Source organism: Delphinapterus leucas, chromosome 19, assembly GCF_059928025.1.
Source record: "Delphinapterus leucas isolate spDelLeu-1000000601 "Yukka" chromosome 19, BTC_Dleu_Yukka2, whole genome shotgun sequence".
Taxonomy (NCBI): domain Eukaryota; kingdom Metazoa; phylum Chordata; class Mammalia; order Artiodactyla; family Monodontidae; genus Delphinapterus; species Delphinapterus leucas.
The window spans coordinates 51,911,821-51,926,859 of NC_143147.1; the positions used below are offsets into that span (position 1 = coordinate 51,911,821).

Below are 15,039 nucleotides of genomic sequence, written 5' to 3' on the forward strand. Positions count from 1 at the left end.
GAATCGCTTGAGATAGTCATGACCCAAGCGGAAGCAAAGCCCCAGGAATATAGGGATCTGCTGTAAAGCGAATCTTGCCTTTTCCATACTTGAATTCGGGTACCTTTTTCAAGGCTTCTAAAGCGCGGTTCGGCGGGGTGGAGTTCGATGGGGGGAGGTCGCGACCCCCTTTCCCCAGATCCCCTTGCGCAGGCCCCGGTCGCCCTCTGCCGACGTAGGGCGGAAGCGCGTGGAGAATGAACGTTTCCAAGCCTGAGAGCCGGCCAAGAACCTCGTTGGCCTGTAGAGGGCGCCTGCCTGTGTGCAAAGTAATCCACTCAGCCGTCCTTTCCTTAAGCACTTCCTGTCTGATCTCTATGGTCCATCCGATAACGCCAAGAGAAGCTCCTGGTGATATCAATTTACCGTAAACAAAAGCGAAGTGCGCCGACCCGGAAGAGGAAGCTGGAGCGGGGCGGGAGTAACTCGGAAGACCGGCAGTGAGGGGCCCGGCGGGTACAGTAGCTCCGAAGGCTGGCAGTGAGGGGCCCGGGGCAAATCGTAGCCATGGCGGTGGTCGTGGCCACGGCGGCAGCCGTACCCGGAACAGAGCTGGGCCCCGCGGAAGAACTAGCCAAACTCGAGTATCTGTCTTTAGTGTCGAAGGTTTGCACTGAGCTGGACAATCACTTGGGGATCAACGACAAGGATCTGGGTGAGTCCGCGGAAGTCTCTGCGCCATCTGGGTTTGGGCTTGAGGGAAGGGGAAGGAGAAAGGGGATTGATGGACCGAGTGTGTGGGTCCGTGTGAGTCTGTCTCTTTGTCAGAGACTTGGCCCAGGCAATCTGCGGCAGTGGCCTCCTCTTGAGAGCCCTCCGGGCTGAGCTGTTAGAAACCATTTCCCAGAGCTGTCGGTGAAACCTGGAGCGGCCGTCTCTTTGTGTTTTTTTCAGCCACAGACAATTAAACAGCGTTAACAACAGCAACGTAGAGCCACATGATGATGGTGTTCATGGCAGACACTTATTGGGTTCTCATTACATGCCAGATATTATGCTCAGTGTTTTACTTACATTATCTTATTTGGTTTTCATACCACTTTGTGAGATAGTATCTGTTTATAGTTTGAGAAAACAAGGTTCCAAGTAATTAAGTAACACCCCTCAAGATCACATACCAAATGTGAGCGAGCCTGGCCTGGAATCCAGGTCTTTTGTAGTCTGTGGCTTTAACTGTGCTCTTAACCATTCATGCTTATACTATCTCTCAAGCACCAATGTCTAGTGTCTGTCAAACATTAGACGTCTTGGGACAAACTGTATACAGGGAGAACCCAAACTGAGAAAATGGAAAAGACTGGGGTCCTACAGCTTAAGGCCACAGGCAGGTGGAGTCCTTATGAAAGCAGAGGGATGGATGGGGTCGAGAGCATGAGTGGAGGGATTTTTTGACAGGTACAGGGACGCTTCATCCATTTTAACAGGAAGGAGGACAGAATATGGTTGTAGATGCAGATGGATTTAGGGACTGGTGGTAGGGAGATGAGGGAGAGAGTTCCAATGTGACTGTTCTGTTTTCTAAATGAAGATGAAGTCCTCAATTGGAGGGATGGAAGGGAAGGGACACATGCATGACAAAGAGGGGTCAGGGAAGTTAGATGTGTGATCTTGGGTAAGATGTAATTTCTGTGAAGCTGTGTTTCCCATCTGTGAAATAGGTATGATACCGTGTTCTTCACAGGGTTAGCATATAGCACCTGTATATTTTAGTTCACGTTTCTCTTGCCTCCCATCAAGATGTACCTATCCTGTGTCATTTTTCCTCGGTCTTCTCTTTTAGATAATAGTGAGGTGATATTCTCGTCGATTTGCCATCTCTCTGGGTAATATGTTCCTTAATTCAGCAAACCTTTGTTGAGCTAGGGGCTTAGGACTACAGTAGAGAACAAGGTAGATTCTCTCAGTCAGTGCGCTTACATTGTTCTCTCTCTCTGTCTTTTGAACTACAGTGTACTAATAATGCCTTAGCCTCTTTTAGAGGAAACAAAAGGTTATTGAGACCAAAACTGCCTCGCCCCCACCTTCGAGGGCCACTTGCAAGTCCAAGTTGTCAGGTGCAATAGATCTGAGGTTCCACCGACCCCTCCTTGGGTTTGATTAATTTACTAGAGTGGCTCACAGAACTCAGAGAAACATTTTACTAACTGGTTTATTATATTTATTTATTTATTTATGGCTGCGTTGGGTCTTTTGTTGCTGTGCGTGGGCTTTCTCTAGTTGTGGTGAGTGGGGGCTACTCTTGGTTGTGGTGCGCGGGCTTCTCACTGCGGTGGCTTCTCTTGTTGTAGAGCATGGGCTCTAGACGCGTGGGCTTCAGTAGTTGTGGCACAAGGGCTCAGTAGTTGTGGCTCGCAGGCTTCAGAGCACAGGCTCAGTAGTTGTGGCTCATGGGTTTAGTTGCTCCACAGCATGTGGGATCTTCCCGGGCCAGGGATCGAACCCGTGTCCCCTGCATTGGCAGGCAGATTCCTATCCACTGCACCACCAGGGAAGTCCCTAACTGGTTTGTTATAAAAAGATATAACTCAGAAACAGCTAAATAGAAGGTATGTGGCAAGGAGAGAGGCGCTTCCATGCTCTCTGAGTGCCCCACTCTCCCCAAATCTCCATGTGTTCACCATCCTGGAAGCTGTCCAAACCCTGTCCTTTTGGGTGTTTATAGAGGCCTCACCGTATAGGCACATTTGATTAAATCATTGGCCATTGATGACTGAACTCAATCTCCAGCCCCTCTCCACTCCCCAGAGATCAGGTTGGGGCTGAAAGTTCCAGCCCTCTAATCTCCTGATTGGTTTCCCTGGCAACTAGCCCTCATCCTAGTTACCTAGGGGCTTTCCTAAGGTTATCTCAGGGACATAAAAAAAAGATAACTTACTCTCTGCACTTAGGAAATTCCAAGGGTTTTAGTAGCTCCATGCCAGGAATGGAGACCAAATATGTATTTCTTCTTATAAACCACAGTATCACACTGTTAAACACAGAATTACAAAAACAGTAACATTAAAAATACTAATATTGGAAAAGTGTGATAAACAATATTGTTTTGATGAAACTAAATTGCCAGAGTTGGTTTTAATAACAAAAAGGTATATATTTACTTCTTTTGTGTTTTATTTGTTGACTTGATTCTTTTGATTTTGACCTTGATGTATTATCATTTAAATCAGTCTCATTGTTTTTCCTGTTTTCAACAATGAGCTTGTTTTTAATTACTGATCCAGTTTTTGATACTTCAGTTAATTTAATGATGTCCTCATATAATTCTGAAAATTAAAAACAAAATCCTCATTAATGACGGCTGCAGCATGAATATGCTGCTGGCTGCTTTAGGCTTGGCTCTTTTGAGCATTGTATGACTAGCACCATGTGACTTAGTTCTCCCTCCACATTTCTCTAAAGAATTTGGGCTCTGAAGTCAGATTTCTGGATTCCAGTCCTGGTTCCACCAATTATTATTGGGTAAGTCACTGTCTCGAACCCTCAGCCTCCTTATCTGTAAAACAGGGGCAATAATGGTACCTACCTGTGCGGGTCGTTGTGAGAACCATGGGGATAACCCATGTGAAACACTTAGCATAGTGCCTGGCATGTAGTAGATGTTTGAAAAGTCTTAACCACGGATGTTGTTATTAACTTGTTACTTAAAAAAAGCTGATGGCATCTGGCTTTCACTTAATGTCATAAAAAAGGTAAAGGCAAATTTCAGCATGGAAATGGTATGGTGTTACTAGTTTATAAGTTAGCTATCCAGATCTTCCATGTTATTATTATTTTTGAAGGACTAACATCCAAATGAAGGGAATTTGCTGGCGGTCCAGTGGTTAGGACTCCATGCTTTCACTGCGGAGGATACGGGTTCAATCCCTGGTCGGGGAACTAAGATCCCGTAAGCGGAGTGGTGCGGCAAAAAAAAAAAAAAGAAAGAAATCCAAATGAAATCATTAAAATTTTCATGTGGAACTTACAGTGTGAGGCTTATTATTTCAGCCTATCATAATGCACTTTTCTCCTGAAAGTCTCGTAATTAATAAATAGTTCTAGGGCTTTCCTGGTGGTGCAGTCCCCGATGCAGGGGACACGGGTTCGTGCCCCGGTCCGGGAAGATCCCACATGCCGCGGAGCAGCTGGGCTCGTGAGCCATGGCCGCTGAGCCTGCGCGTCCGGAGCCTGTGCTCCGCAACGGGAGAGGCCACAACAGTGAGACGCCTGCGTACCGCCAAAAAAAATAAATAGTTCTAATATTAGAAATTTCAAAACGAAGCCGGTTTGTAGAGAAAAATCAGGGGGAGAGGGGCAAGTGAGTCTTTCACCGACTCTGATGTTGTACCATCCAGCAGCTGCCTGGCCCTCATATATAGATCAGGTGTGTCCTTTCAGAAACTGTAGAAAGCATCCTGTTTGTGCGTGTGTCCATGTGTGCGTGCATGTACACATGCACATGGGCTCATGCTCTTGGACGTGGTTGCCTCTAGAATCTATATGGTGGAGTACATATCTAGCAGTTTCATGAAGAGAGTACAGTGATCTGGGACAAGGAGGTCTTCCTCCCTTAAATACACTCAAGGGCCTGATGAGCCATTTCTTGTTTTTACTTATGAAAATTAACTAGACTATACATGGCTAATCTTGGTAGTCTAAATTCTTTCTTTACCCTTACTGAATGGTGGTCGTCGGTTTTTATGACTGTTGGATAACCCAACTGGTTTTATTTATTTGTTTATTTATTTATTTTTTGCGGTACGTGGGCCTCCCACCACTGTGGCCTCTCCCGCAACGGAGCACAGGCTCCGGACACGCAGGCCCAGTGGCTGTGGCCCACAGGCCCAGCCACTCCGCAGCACGCGGGATCCTCCCGGACCGGGGCACGAACCCGCGTCCCCTGCATCGGCAGGCGGACCCCCAACCACTGCGCCACCAGGGAAGCCCTGGTTTTATTTTTAACATACTTGAAATTGATTTCTTGCTCAAGTCTCCATTCTTCTTTTGTAATCCCTTTTCTCATTTGCAGCTGAATTTGTGATCAGTCTTGCTGAGAAAAATACCACCTTTGATACTTTTAAGGCTTCACTGGTCAAAAATGGTGCAGAATTCACGGTATGTGTATGTAGAGAACCCTGTTTTGTTTCAATGTCACTGTTGGATTTAAATTTTGATAGTACATGCCAATCAAGTAAGCCATTAAGTGTGATGTTTTCATGCCACTAAGCAGTGGTAATGTAACCGAATTACCTGTGACACCTTTCTAGGAAAATGGGGCAGGATTTCCATTATTAAGTCCTTATGGGTGTTTACATTCTTGTTCTGTGAATCAGGAAGTGAAAAGCAAGAGTCTAGGTTTGAGAGGTAGTTCTAAACCATGGGAAATAAAATGGTTGATGGGAACTAAATTACTTCCCCCCAAAGAGTCCTAAATAATAGCTTTCTCTGAGGCTATGTTACTAGGTTCGTGCCATATTAGGTTGACGCTGTATGCTTCATCTGTCCCAGTTAGCTAAATTCAGGTGCATAACTACCCTTTTCTAAAGGACACCCCTTTTCTTTTTTTTTTTCACCCCTTTTCTTAGTGTTTTCAAGCACTGATCCAGGAGCTGACAATTTTTGTTGTTTCTTTTCAAAGGATTCTCTTATTAGTAACTTGCTGCGTCTCATACAAACCATGCGGCCTCCAGCGAAGCCTTCCACAAACAAAGGTGAGCAGAGCTCCTAGCCAAGCTTCATCTCCAGAATAGTTTAGATTGTAAGCGTCCTGTAAATTGCATTTATTTCCCTTGGAGCAGCTGCTGAGCAAGTAAATGTTCTAGTAAAATTTTCAAGTGACTTAAGACAAAATTAAAATGATAAGACATAACCAATCAAATGAATGCTGAATCATACTCCCACTGCCACGCCAGGATAGTTTGTTAAGGGTTTTGTAATCAGTGTTTTTTTTTTTTTTTGAAAATTGAATTACGTTTATAGTAATGTATGTGAGTAATATGTAGAAAAATGTTCTGTTTTTAGTTTGATGCAAATCTAATGTTGAAGTTCTTTTGTTAACCACTAAGAGTATTAAATATATCTTTTTTTTTTTTAACCCCTTCATGCGCTTTAATGAAACAAGATCCAGTTGTTAAACCCAAAACTGAAAAAGAAAAGCTGAAGGAACTCTTTCCAGTCCTTTGCCAACCAGACAACCCTTCAGTTCGGGTACTGTTATCATGAGAGCATGAGGATGAGGGTGTCTGCTGTAACTGCATTTTCCCCCCTCCTCACCCCTTTTCTTTGTCTCATTAGTTATTAATTTTAAGTTTGTCTACACTGTAACATACTTTTCAAAGTGAAAGTGGTCACTCCCTGAGCACATACTGTTGTATAGAATAGTGTTAAAGGGTTCAGAGAACCATATTTTAGGGAAATGGGATTGGGAAAGCAGTGATTGGGGATCTGGAACAAGTATGAAACAACTTAAGGTTCTGGAACAGATGCCTGATGTGCGAAATTAGATTTTGACATCTAATTTTAGATGTCATTTAATTTTTCTAATTTTAGAAAAAAATTTTGACATCTGTTTTCTGTTTATAATCCTCATTTCATGCTTTCACGGGAGGACTGATATCTAATTGCCTTCCATAGGCTTGTATTAAGGACAAGGGGGATTTGCCAAGTGTAGAAATGATTTCCAGGAACCTTTGCTCATACCTTCTTCCTCTCTCTCAAATTGTGTTGGAAATCTCTGTCCTCTCTGCTTCTTTACATAAGTGGTCAGAAATGTAGGGGGTGTTAGATTTGTAGAGGTACCTGAAGTACAGATTCTTGAGTGACTTTTCTTGTCCCCTCTTCTCCTAACTTGGCTGCCTCTGCCCCTGTAGACCATGCTGGATGAGGATGATGTGAAAGTCGCTGTGGATGTCCTGAAAGAACTGGAGGCCTTGATGCCCAGCGCAGCAGGCCAGGAGAAGCACAGAGATGCTGAGCACCGGTTTGTCCCTAGCGTCTTGTCCTTTGGAAGTTTAGGATATGGTGATAGTTGAATTCTGGACCAGCCAAGCAAAATTTTGGGCAAGTTTACAGAATCTAGACTGGCCACGTACCATACTGTTGCATCTATTTTCATTGCTCCCTGTCGAGAATGTTTATGCAGCACATGCTGAGGTGTTCAGAAGATAGAAATCCAGGTTGAAAGAGGATGAATATGTTTGTGGCCTCCTTTATTGGCCTGCAGGGATGTCATAGTTATTGAAACTCTGTTTCAGTTCAGCATTTAGTGAGTACCTGCCATGTACATGGCACTGTGCTGGGTGCTTGGGAACGCAAAGATGGAATTGGGCTAGTTTCTTTTTCAGACAGGTATTTGTTGATTTGTTAGGGACAAGACAAAGAAGAAGAAGCGGAGCCGAGAGCGAGACCGCGAGCGAGACCGAGACCGAGACCGCAATAGAGACCATAAGCGGAGACACCGGTCCCGCTCTCGATCACGTTCCAGGACCCGGGAGAGGAATAAGGGGAAGTCTAGATATCGGTCCAGGAGCAGAAGTCAGAGTCCCCCCAGAGACCGGAAAGACCGAGACAAGTATGGGGAGAGGAATCTGGACAGATGGCGGGATAAGCACGTGGACCGCCCTCCCCCAGAAGAGCCCGCCATCGGGGACGTTTACAACGGCAAAGTTACCAGCATCATGCAGTTTGGATGCTTTGTGCAGCTGGAGGGACTAAGGTAATGGCTGGTACTCTTCTTTCACACCACTGAAGGACAGAATTTCTTTTATCACGGGATTTTCACATTCTAAAAAATTACTGTATCAGATTGTTAGAAGTTGACTTTTTATTTGAAATGTCATACAGCCATTTATTCCTTCCTCTGCCTTCGGGAGATCTGCCCTTTTGCTGGTTGAGACAGATGAGAATTTGTTGCCCCCTGGCCCCCAACTTTTTCTCTGGGAGGGTGGTAATCCTATTTTATTGTTTGGCCACCTTCTTGGAACTTTCCTCTTGAGTTTAAGACCATTTCCCTTTGTTCATTTCCAACAAGGGTGGAAATCGGTTGGGGAAAAAGTATTTTAGGCATGTTCCAGATGTGTGTGACTCTCCCTTAGGAAGCGGTGGGAAGGCCTGGTGCACATCTCTGAGCTCCGCCGGGAAGGCCGTGTGGCCAATGTGGCTGATGTGGTGAGCAAAGGCCAGAGGGTCAAGGTCAAAGTGCTGTCCTTCACTGGGACCAAGACCAGCTTGAGCATGAAGGTAGGTGAGATATCCAGCCGGTTTCCACAACTGATGGCCAGGGAAACATAAGAGGACGGCAGGTAGGCTATGTCCCTTGTTTTTGTGCCTTAGGATGTGGATCAAGAGACTGGAGAAGATCTAAACCCAAATCGACGACGGAATCTTGTTGGGGAGACCAACGAGGAGACCTCTATGAGGAATCCGGATAGACCCACCCACCTCTCCCTTGTCAGTGCCCCTGAAGTAGAGGACGACTCGCTGGAGCGCAAGCGCCTTACCCGCATTTCTGACCCGGAGAAGTGGGAGATCAAGCAGGTTGGGGCCATTTGCTCTTACGGCCACGTAGTCATTCAGCAGGTAGCATGGTGTTTAGGAGTGCGGGCCCTGGAGCATGATGGCTTGGGTGACTTTAGGCCACTTGCTAGCTTGTGATCCTGAGCCAGGTTACACTACCTTTTTGTGCCTCCACGCCCCCATCTGTAAAACAGGGCCAGTGGTGACATTGTGGGGATTAAACGAGTTAGTAGAAGTGAAGCTCTTAGGTTAGTGCCTTCCTGTGTTATGTGTTATATAAATGTTCATTCTTGTTTTCATCATTAGTCAGTAAACATAAAAACGCTGTTGGCCAGGCCACTGTGCAAATGCTAGGGCTATGAGGACCTATCATGGTTCCTACCCTTGAGGATCTCTCCTCCAGGGGAGGAGATAGATTGAAACAAATAACTGGGAAGACTTACATATTACATAATAAGGGGTGTGCAGAATGCTGTGGAGTCAAGGGAGGGAGCAGATAACACCCTGGGGATGAGACCGTTGAGCTGTGCTTTTGGGGGCATGTTGTCGTGCCCCCCTAGGGATGGGATATACGGTGTTCAAGGCCCTGCAGTCCTGGATCAGCAGAGGAAAAAACCTTGGTTTCCTACATGAAATCTCTGTATTAACTCTCCTACCAAAGAAGAGTTTTGATCTAGCAGGTGACAAATGCTTCCTTTTATCCTTTGGCTAGATGATTGCTGCCAATGTCCTTTCCAAAGAGGAGTTTCCAGACTTTGATGAAGAGACTGGCATTCTCCCTAAAGTGGATGATGAAGAAGGTAACCAGCCACTTAGATGGAGCAGGATGATGGGTTGGGAGGACAGTTGGCAAGTTGAGCCGTGGATAGGGTTTATTTGTAGTTTAACCCAGTGCTTAAACTCATTTGTTCCTTGGGTCTCACCACTCATCTCTCAAAGGAAAAGGGTCTCCTTACGATGGAAGCAAAAAGCTTCATTTTTCTGATAAATATGTATATATTGTTACACTTGTTGCTTATAATCAGTTTTTATGATATAAAAAGCCATAATTGTATTTTGTGGAGTGAATTTGGTCTCACATTTTTAGTAATTGTTCTGTAAACCCTGGATCCGCCTAGATTACCTCTGAGTTGCCCTGGAATAATTTTTGACTTAGCCCATAGGCAATTTTTTAAAATGGTGAAATAAATTCCTTAATAAAGTGTATATAGTTTATATAACAATAACTGAACATCTGTGTATGTAGTTATATAGTTTATATAACAATAACAAATGATCATCTGTGTACCTACCACCCAGTTAAGTAGAACTTTACCTACCAATACCTTTGAAACCCATACATGCCACTCTCTGATTAGATCTTCCTCCTTCCTCCTTTGGGCAACCACCATTCTAAATTTTGCGTTAATTATATCCTATTTTCCTTTAGCGTTTTACTATCTACTGTATATCTATCCCTAAACATTGTATTGTTCAGTTTGTCTGTTTTTGAACTTTTTTTTTTTTTTGAGTCACCATCATTCTTTCCATATTTATCTATGTTGATTTTTTTAAATTAATTTATTTATTTTTGGCTGTGTTGGGTCTTTGTTGCTGCGCACGGGCTTTCTCTAGTTGTGGCAAGTGGGGGCTACTCTTCGTTGCAGTGTGCAGGCTTCTCATTGCGGTGGCTTCTCTTGTTGTGGATCATGGGCTCTAGGCGCGTGGGCTTCAGTAGTTGTGGCATGCGGGCTCAGTAGTTGTGACTCACGGGTTCTAGACCGCAGGCTCAGTAGTTGTGGCACACAGGCTTAGTTGCTCCGTGGCATGTGGGATCTTCCTGGACCAGGGCTTGAACCTGTGTCCCCTGCATTGGCTGGTGGATTCTTAACCACTGTGCCACCAGGGAAGTCCCTCTATGTTGATTTTTATAGTTATTTTTCACTCGTTTTCATTGCTGTTGACTTTTTCTGTATATAAATTTAGCATTATTTACTCATTTTACTTTTTGATGGGCATATAGGCTGTCTTCTCGGTTTTTTTGTTTACCTTTATGAATAGTTCTATTATGAAGCTCTTGTGTTTGTCTCTTAATTCACATATGCAAGACCGTCTCTTTTTCCTAAACATGTAGGAGGAGAATTTCTGGGTGGTAGGAAATGTGTGTATTCAACTTTACCAGGGAGTCCACATTGTTTTCTAAAGTTTTTGTACCAATTTACACTTCTACCACAAGTGTAAGTGAGTTTCTGTTGCTCCACATCCCTGTCAGCATTTGGTATTGTCCATTTGTCCAACTAAAATTTTTTTCCCTAATCTATTGTGGGTTAGGAGCTATTCCATATGAAGTTGGATGGCAAATGCCTTAGTGCCATTTAGAGTGTCAGACAGCGTTTTTCCACAAGCTTAACTTCTTTTGAAGAAAGCTCTGATCAGTTCTTGGGCTGGGGCACAAATGCCCTAGAAATGGCTGGTGGAGGGGGAAACAGACACCTGCATTACAGTTTTGACCTTGGGAGCTATCTTTGATAAAGATTGCTGATGCTTGTGGAAATGTATTGTTTTGGTGAAAACGATCAGTCATTTCTCTCTTTTTCTTTGGCTAATTCTTCTTTTGGGGGACTTTTAGATGAGGACCTTGAGATTGAACTGGTTGAGGAAGAGCCTCCGTTCCTGAGAGGGCACACCAAGCAAAGCATGGACATGAGCCCTATCAAAATTGTTAAGGTGAGAAACACTGAGACTCTAACCTGGATGTGTCAAGTGAACTTCTTTTCCTAAAGCGGCAATTCAGTTTTTCAGAGCAGGTTACTAGATCTGAGTAAGCAGAATTCAGGCTACGGGAGGTAGTAGTGACTGTTGGTCGGGGTCCAGAATATTTTTGTTTTAGAGGAAGATTGACTTGGCTTTGTTGTTTTTGCCTTTTAAATTCTTATACTCTCATTTTAGTGTGTTTTGGGAGGAAGCAGAGGTAAATATGAGTGCTGGATCTACCATCACTGCCTTTGCCCAGGCTTTAGGGCTTGAGTCATTACCTTGCAGATTCAAGGGCAATTTTGAAGGGTTCACTTGAGCAATTGGGCCCCCCAGTAGAAAGCTTGTGATGCGCAGTGTGAGGAGAAGAATTCACTGAATAATTATGATAAAATTTTAGGTTTGGAGAAGGGTATCTTAAAGATCTCCCAGCCCAGCTGATGCTTGTAATCCGCCCATGTATCCTCCTTCAGTGTTCCTCCCACGTGGTCTTCTCATGTCTGCTTGACAATGTTGGTGAATTCACCAGCCCTTGAGGAGACCCATTCCATCCCCAGATGGATCTGATCAATAGTTCTTCTTTAGGTAGACCTGAATATGTTTTATTGAGGCATCTCATTGGTCTCAATTTTAGTTCTCAGGACCATACAGAATAATTCTTATCTGTTTCTTACATGTCCATTCTCTTGGGGTTCCCATCTTCAAGCCCCAAATCCCTAATTTCTTCAGTGATTTATCATTGTCCTTGTTCATTTTCTCTGAATATAGTACAGTTTATCCATTTCTTTCATGCAGTCTGGTGTGTTAATATGAACTTTCTTCTGGGTGGGCCTCTTTTTAGATTTGAGTGGCTTAACATCTGAATTTTATTTCCTGGATATTTAATGCATGCTGAGATCCCATTCTGATGTTGCTTTGTCCTCTGTTGCACTAGAACCCGGATGGTTCCCTCTCCCAAGCAGCAATGATGCAGAGTGCCCTCGCCAAAGAAAGGCGGGAACTCAAGCAGGCCCAGCGGGAAGCAGAGATGGATTCTATTCCCATGGGACTCAATAAACATTGGGTTGATCCTCTGCCTGATGGTAGGACTCTGGGAGGGGACTGTGGACTTTCCAAAAAAAAAAAAAAATCTGAACTTTCACATACACAGGGAGAAGGCACTGCCAGTACATAACTAAAGATTTAGCCTTGGCTTTGGTGATTTAGTTTTTCCCTTCAGTTAGAGCACGTTTTTGGTTTGTTTTGTTTTTTAAATGTTTTCGTAACCGTGGTCAAATCATTAGACTGGCTGTTTTCTTCTGAGTAACTTAAAAATTTTTATTCCAAAGATAATACAGCTTTGAAACTTCTCTTTTCATATAAATCTTTGTGTAGTAAATATTAACTGACTGCTGGATACAGTCATAACAAATACTTACTGTTGTGTTAGGTGCCTGGGTATACAACTGTGAAGGAATCTGAGGCTCACATTTTAGTGGGGAAAATGGATATTAACCAAATACTACCAAATTACTGACCAAATCACGATGAGTGCTACATAGATAAGAAGTACAGGTAGTATAGTTGGCTATGGTGGGTCATTTCCCTGGGAAGGTGGAGACCCGAAGGATAAACAGGACTTAGTCTGTCAAAGGGGCTGGCATGGGGATTGGGGAGTATGTTCCAGGCTGAGGAATAGCCTGTGCTGAGGCTGTGATGTGGGAAAGAAGACCTGTGTAGCTGGAATAGAGAGAATGATGGGCAGAGAGGTGGGGGGTGAGTTGTGGCTGCCAGGAATTTGGAGATGGCATTAGGAGTTAGGGCTCAGTCCTAAAGTTCACGGGGAAATGGTGCAAAGTTCTACGCAGGGAAGTGGCAAGATCAGAGTTGCATTTCCAAAGGATTATTGAGGGTGCCCTACAAAATGGATTGGATGGGGCAAGAGTAGACACATGCGGTGAATTAGGAGGCTTTTATAATAGTTCAGAGGAGAGAGATGGTGGCTTCAAGACAGAGATAGCAGAGAGGAGGGATGTACTGGAGAAATGTGATTTGTTGAGTGTGGGGGGAGAGGGCAGTGAGGTAGCATGAGGATGATACTAAGTCGCCTGTTTTCCTTTGCAGCGGAAGGCAGGCAGATTGCTGCCAACATGAGGGGTATTGGGATGATGCCCAATGACATTCCCGAGTGGAAGAAGCATGCCTTTGGGGGCAACAAAGCTTCTTATGGAAAAAAGACCCAGATGTCAATCATTGAACAGAGAGAGAGCCTGCCCATCTACAAACTGAAGGAGCAGCTGGTCCAGGTGAGAAGCCCTTTATGATGTGTTAGTGGGGAAGTCAGGGTGTTTTCTAAAAAGAGGATGACATGTTTTAATTGAAATTAGCACATTTGAAGTGGCTTTTCCGAAGGTGATAGGAAAAAAACATTTCCAAGTACTTAAAAAATATGTATATATTAGTCTACACATTTTTTTTTTCCTATGAGGAAATAAATCTGTTTGAACTAGGGATCCTTAGAGCAAGTGGACAGAGTATTGTGTTGCACAGACAAATAGCTCTGGACAATAAGAATAATGGGGATGCTTGACTTGACATTGAGGCAAATCTTTGCTTCAGATACTTATTTCCATTTTCTGGAGATCTGATTTAAGACCACTAAACCTTCCTGAGGCAACTGAGCTTACTAGTTTCCAGGGAATCCTTTCAATGACATCTTATACATATACAATGAAGTACAAATATATATGAAAACACAGATATTATATGTTTTATATGAGCTGTATGTGTTTCTAAATGACAGCATATTATATGTACTGCTCTGTATTTAGCTTTTTCCCCTTAGTGATATAGCTCAGCATTGTTCCCTTTTTTTTAAGGTGCTTTGTTATGTGGATGTGCTCTGGCTTATTTAACTAGTCCTGTGTTAATAGACATGTATAGGTTGATGGATGTCCTTTGCTGTTATAAACAGTGTAGAAATCAGGTGACTTTAGGGGGTAAAGTGACTTTATAGATTTGGGAATGGCAGTAGAAAGGAACATTGTATTTAACTTTTTTATTTACTACTGAATTCTTTAACCATGTTTGTGTAACACTTAAAAAAATACATGTACGTATATAAAATATTAGGTCTATCTGGATAGGTATGCTTTTAGCATCATCTTTGTGTTTTTATGAACTTAAGGAAACCAATAAATTAAAAAAATTTTGAGTCAGTTAAAAAGAGAATTCTCATAAAGTTTTAAGTTTTTAATTTGTCATACATGCGATTAAAATAAGAAAGAGCATTGCTCATAGAAAATCACTGTTAGCATTTGTTTCTATGCGTCATTAAAAATAATTTAAGCTCTGATTGTCATCTTCCGTGTGTATACTACTGTTTCCCCTCCTTCTCCTTTAGTGTTAGAGCATAATCACTTGCTTTACTCCAGAGTAATGTGCGGCAGGTTTTAATGACCGTGTTTATGTTTGGCTGTCTTCAGGCTGTCCATGACAATCAGATTCTGATTGTCATCGGAGAGACAGGGTCTGGGAAGACAACGCAGATCACCCAGTACCTGGCAGAGGCGGGCTACACTTCCAGGGGCAAGATTGGGTGTACCCAGCCCAGAAGAGTTGCAGCCATGTCAGTGGCCAAAAGAGTGTCAGAGGAGTTTGGTTGTTGCTTAGGCCAAGAGGTAAGTGGTTGGCGAAGCTATTCTGAAAATGCCTGAAGAAAGTGTAAAGGCCCAGATCTCTGTCTCTAAAATGGGAGCAATTCTACATTTTTTCAGGTTTCTCCTGAGAGAGAGG

At 43.5% G+C, this 15,039-nt stretch overlaps 1 protein-coding gene across 4 annotated transcripts in view; it reads left to right on the forward strand.

Annotated features, from left to right (window-relative positions):
- Nucleotides 1-474: 474 nt before the first annotated feature.
- DHX8 (DEAH-box helicase 8) overlaps nt 475-15,039 on the forward strand; it is a 29,230-nt gene continuing 14,665 nt past the window's right edge. For 2 of the 4 annotated variants that reach the window (XM_022565118.3, XM_089899987.1), the window contains exons 1-13: nt 475-694; nt 5,048-5,133; nt 5,657-5,729; nt 6,140-6,225; nt 6,888-6,997; nt 7,385-7,732; nt 8,112-8,256; nt 8,350-8,553; nt 9,245-9,332; nt 11,141-11,238; nt 12,200-12,347; nt 13,369-13,550; nt 14,730-14,924. In XM_022565118.3, the coding sequence (XP_022420826.1) occupies nt 547-694; nt 5,048-5,133; nt 5,657-5,729; nt 6,140-6,225; nt 6,888-6,997; nt 7,385-7,732; nt 8,112-8,256; nt 8,350-8,553; nt 9,245-9,332; nt 11,141-11,238; nt 12,200-12,347; nt 13,369-13,550; nt 14,730-14,924 (1,911 nt within the window). In that variant the 5' untranslated portion in view covers nt 475-546. Of the gene's footprint in view, nt 695-3,438; nt 3,499-5,047; nt 5,134-5,603; nt 5,730-6,139; nt 6,226-6,887; nt 6,998-7,384; nt 7,733-8,111; nt 8,257-8,349; nt 8,554-9,244; nt 9,333-11,140; nt 11,239-12,199; nt 12,348-13,368; nt 13,551-14,729; nt 14,925-15,039 lie in introns of all 4 variants that reach the window. The other 2 variants (XM_089899989.1, XM_022565119.2) reach the window with 2 other exon arrangements.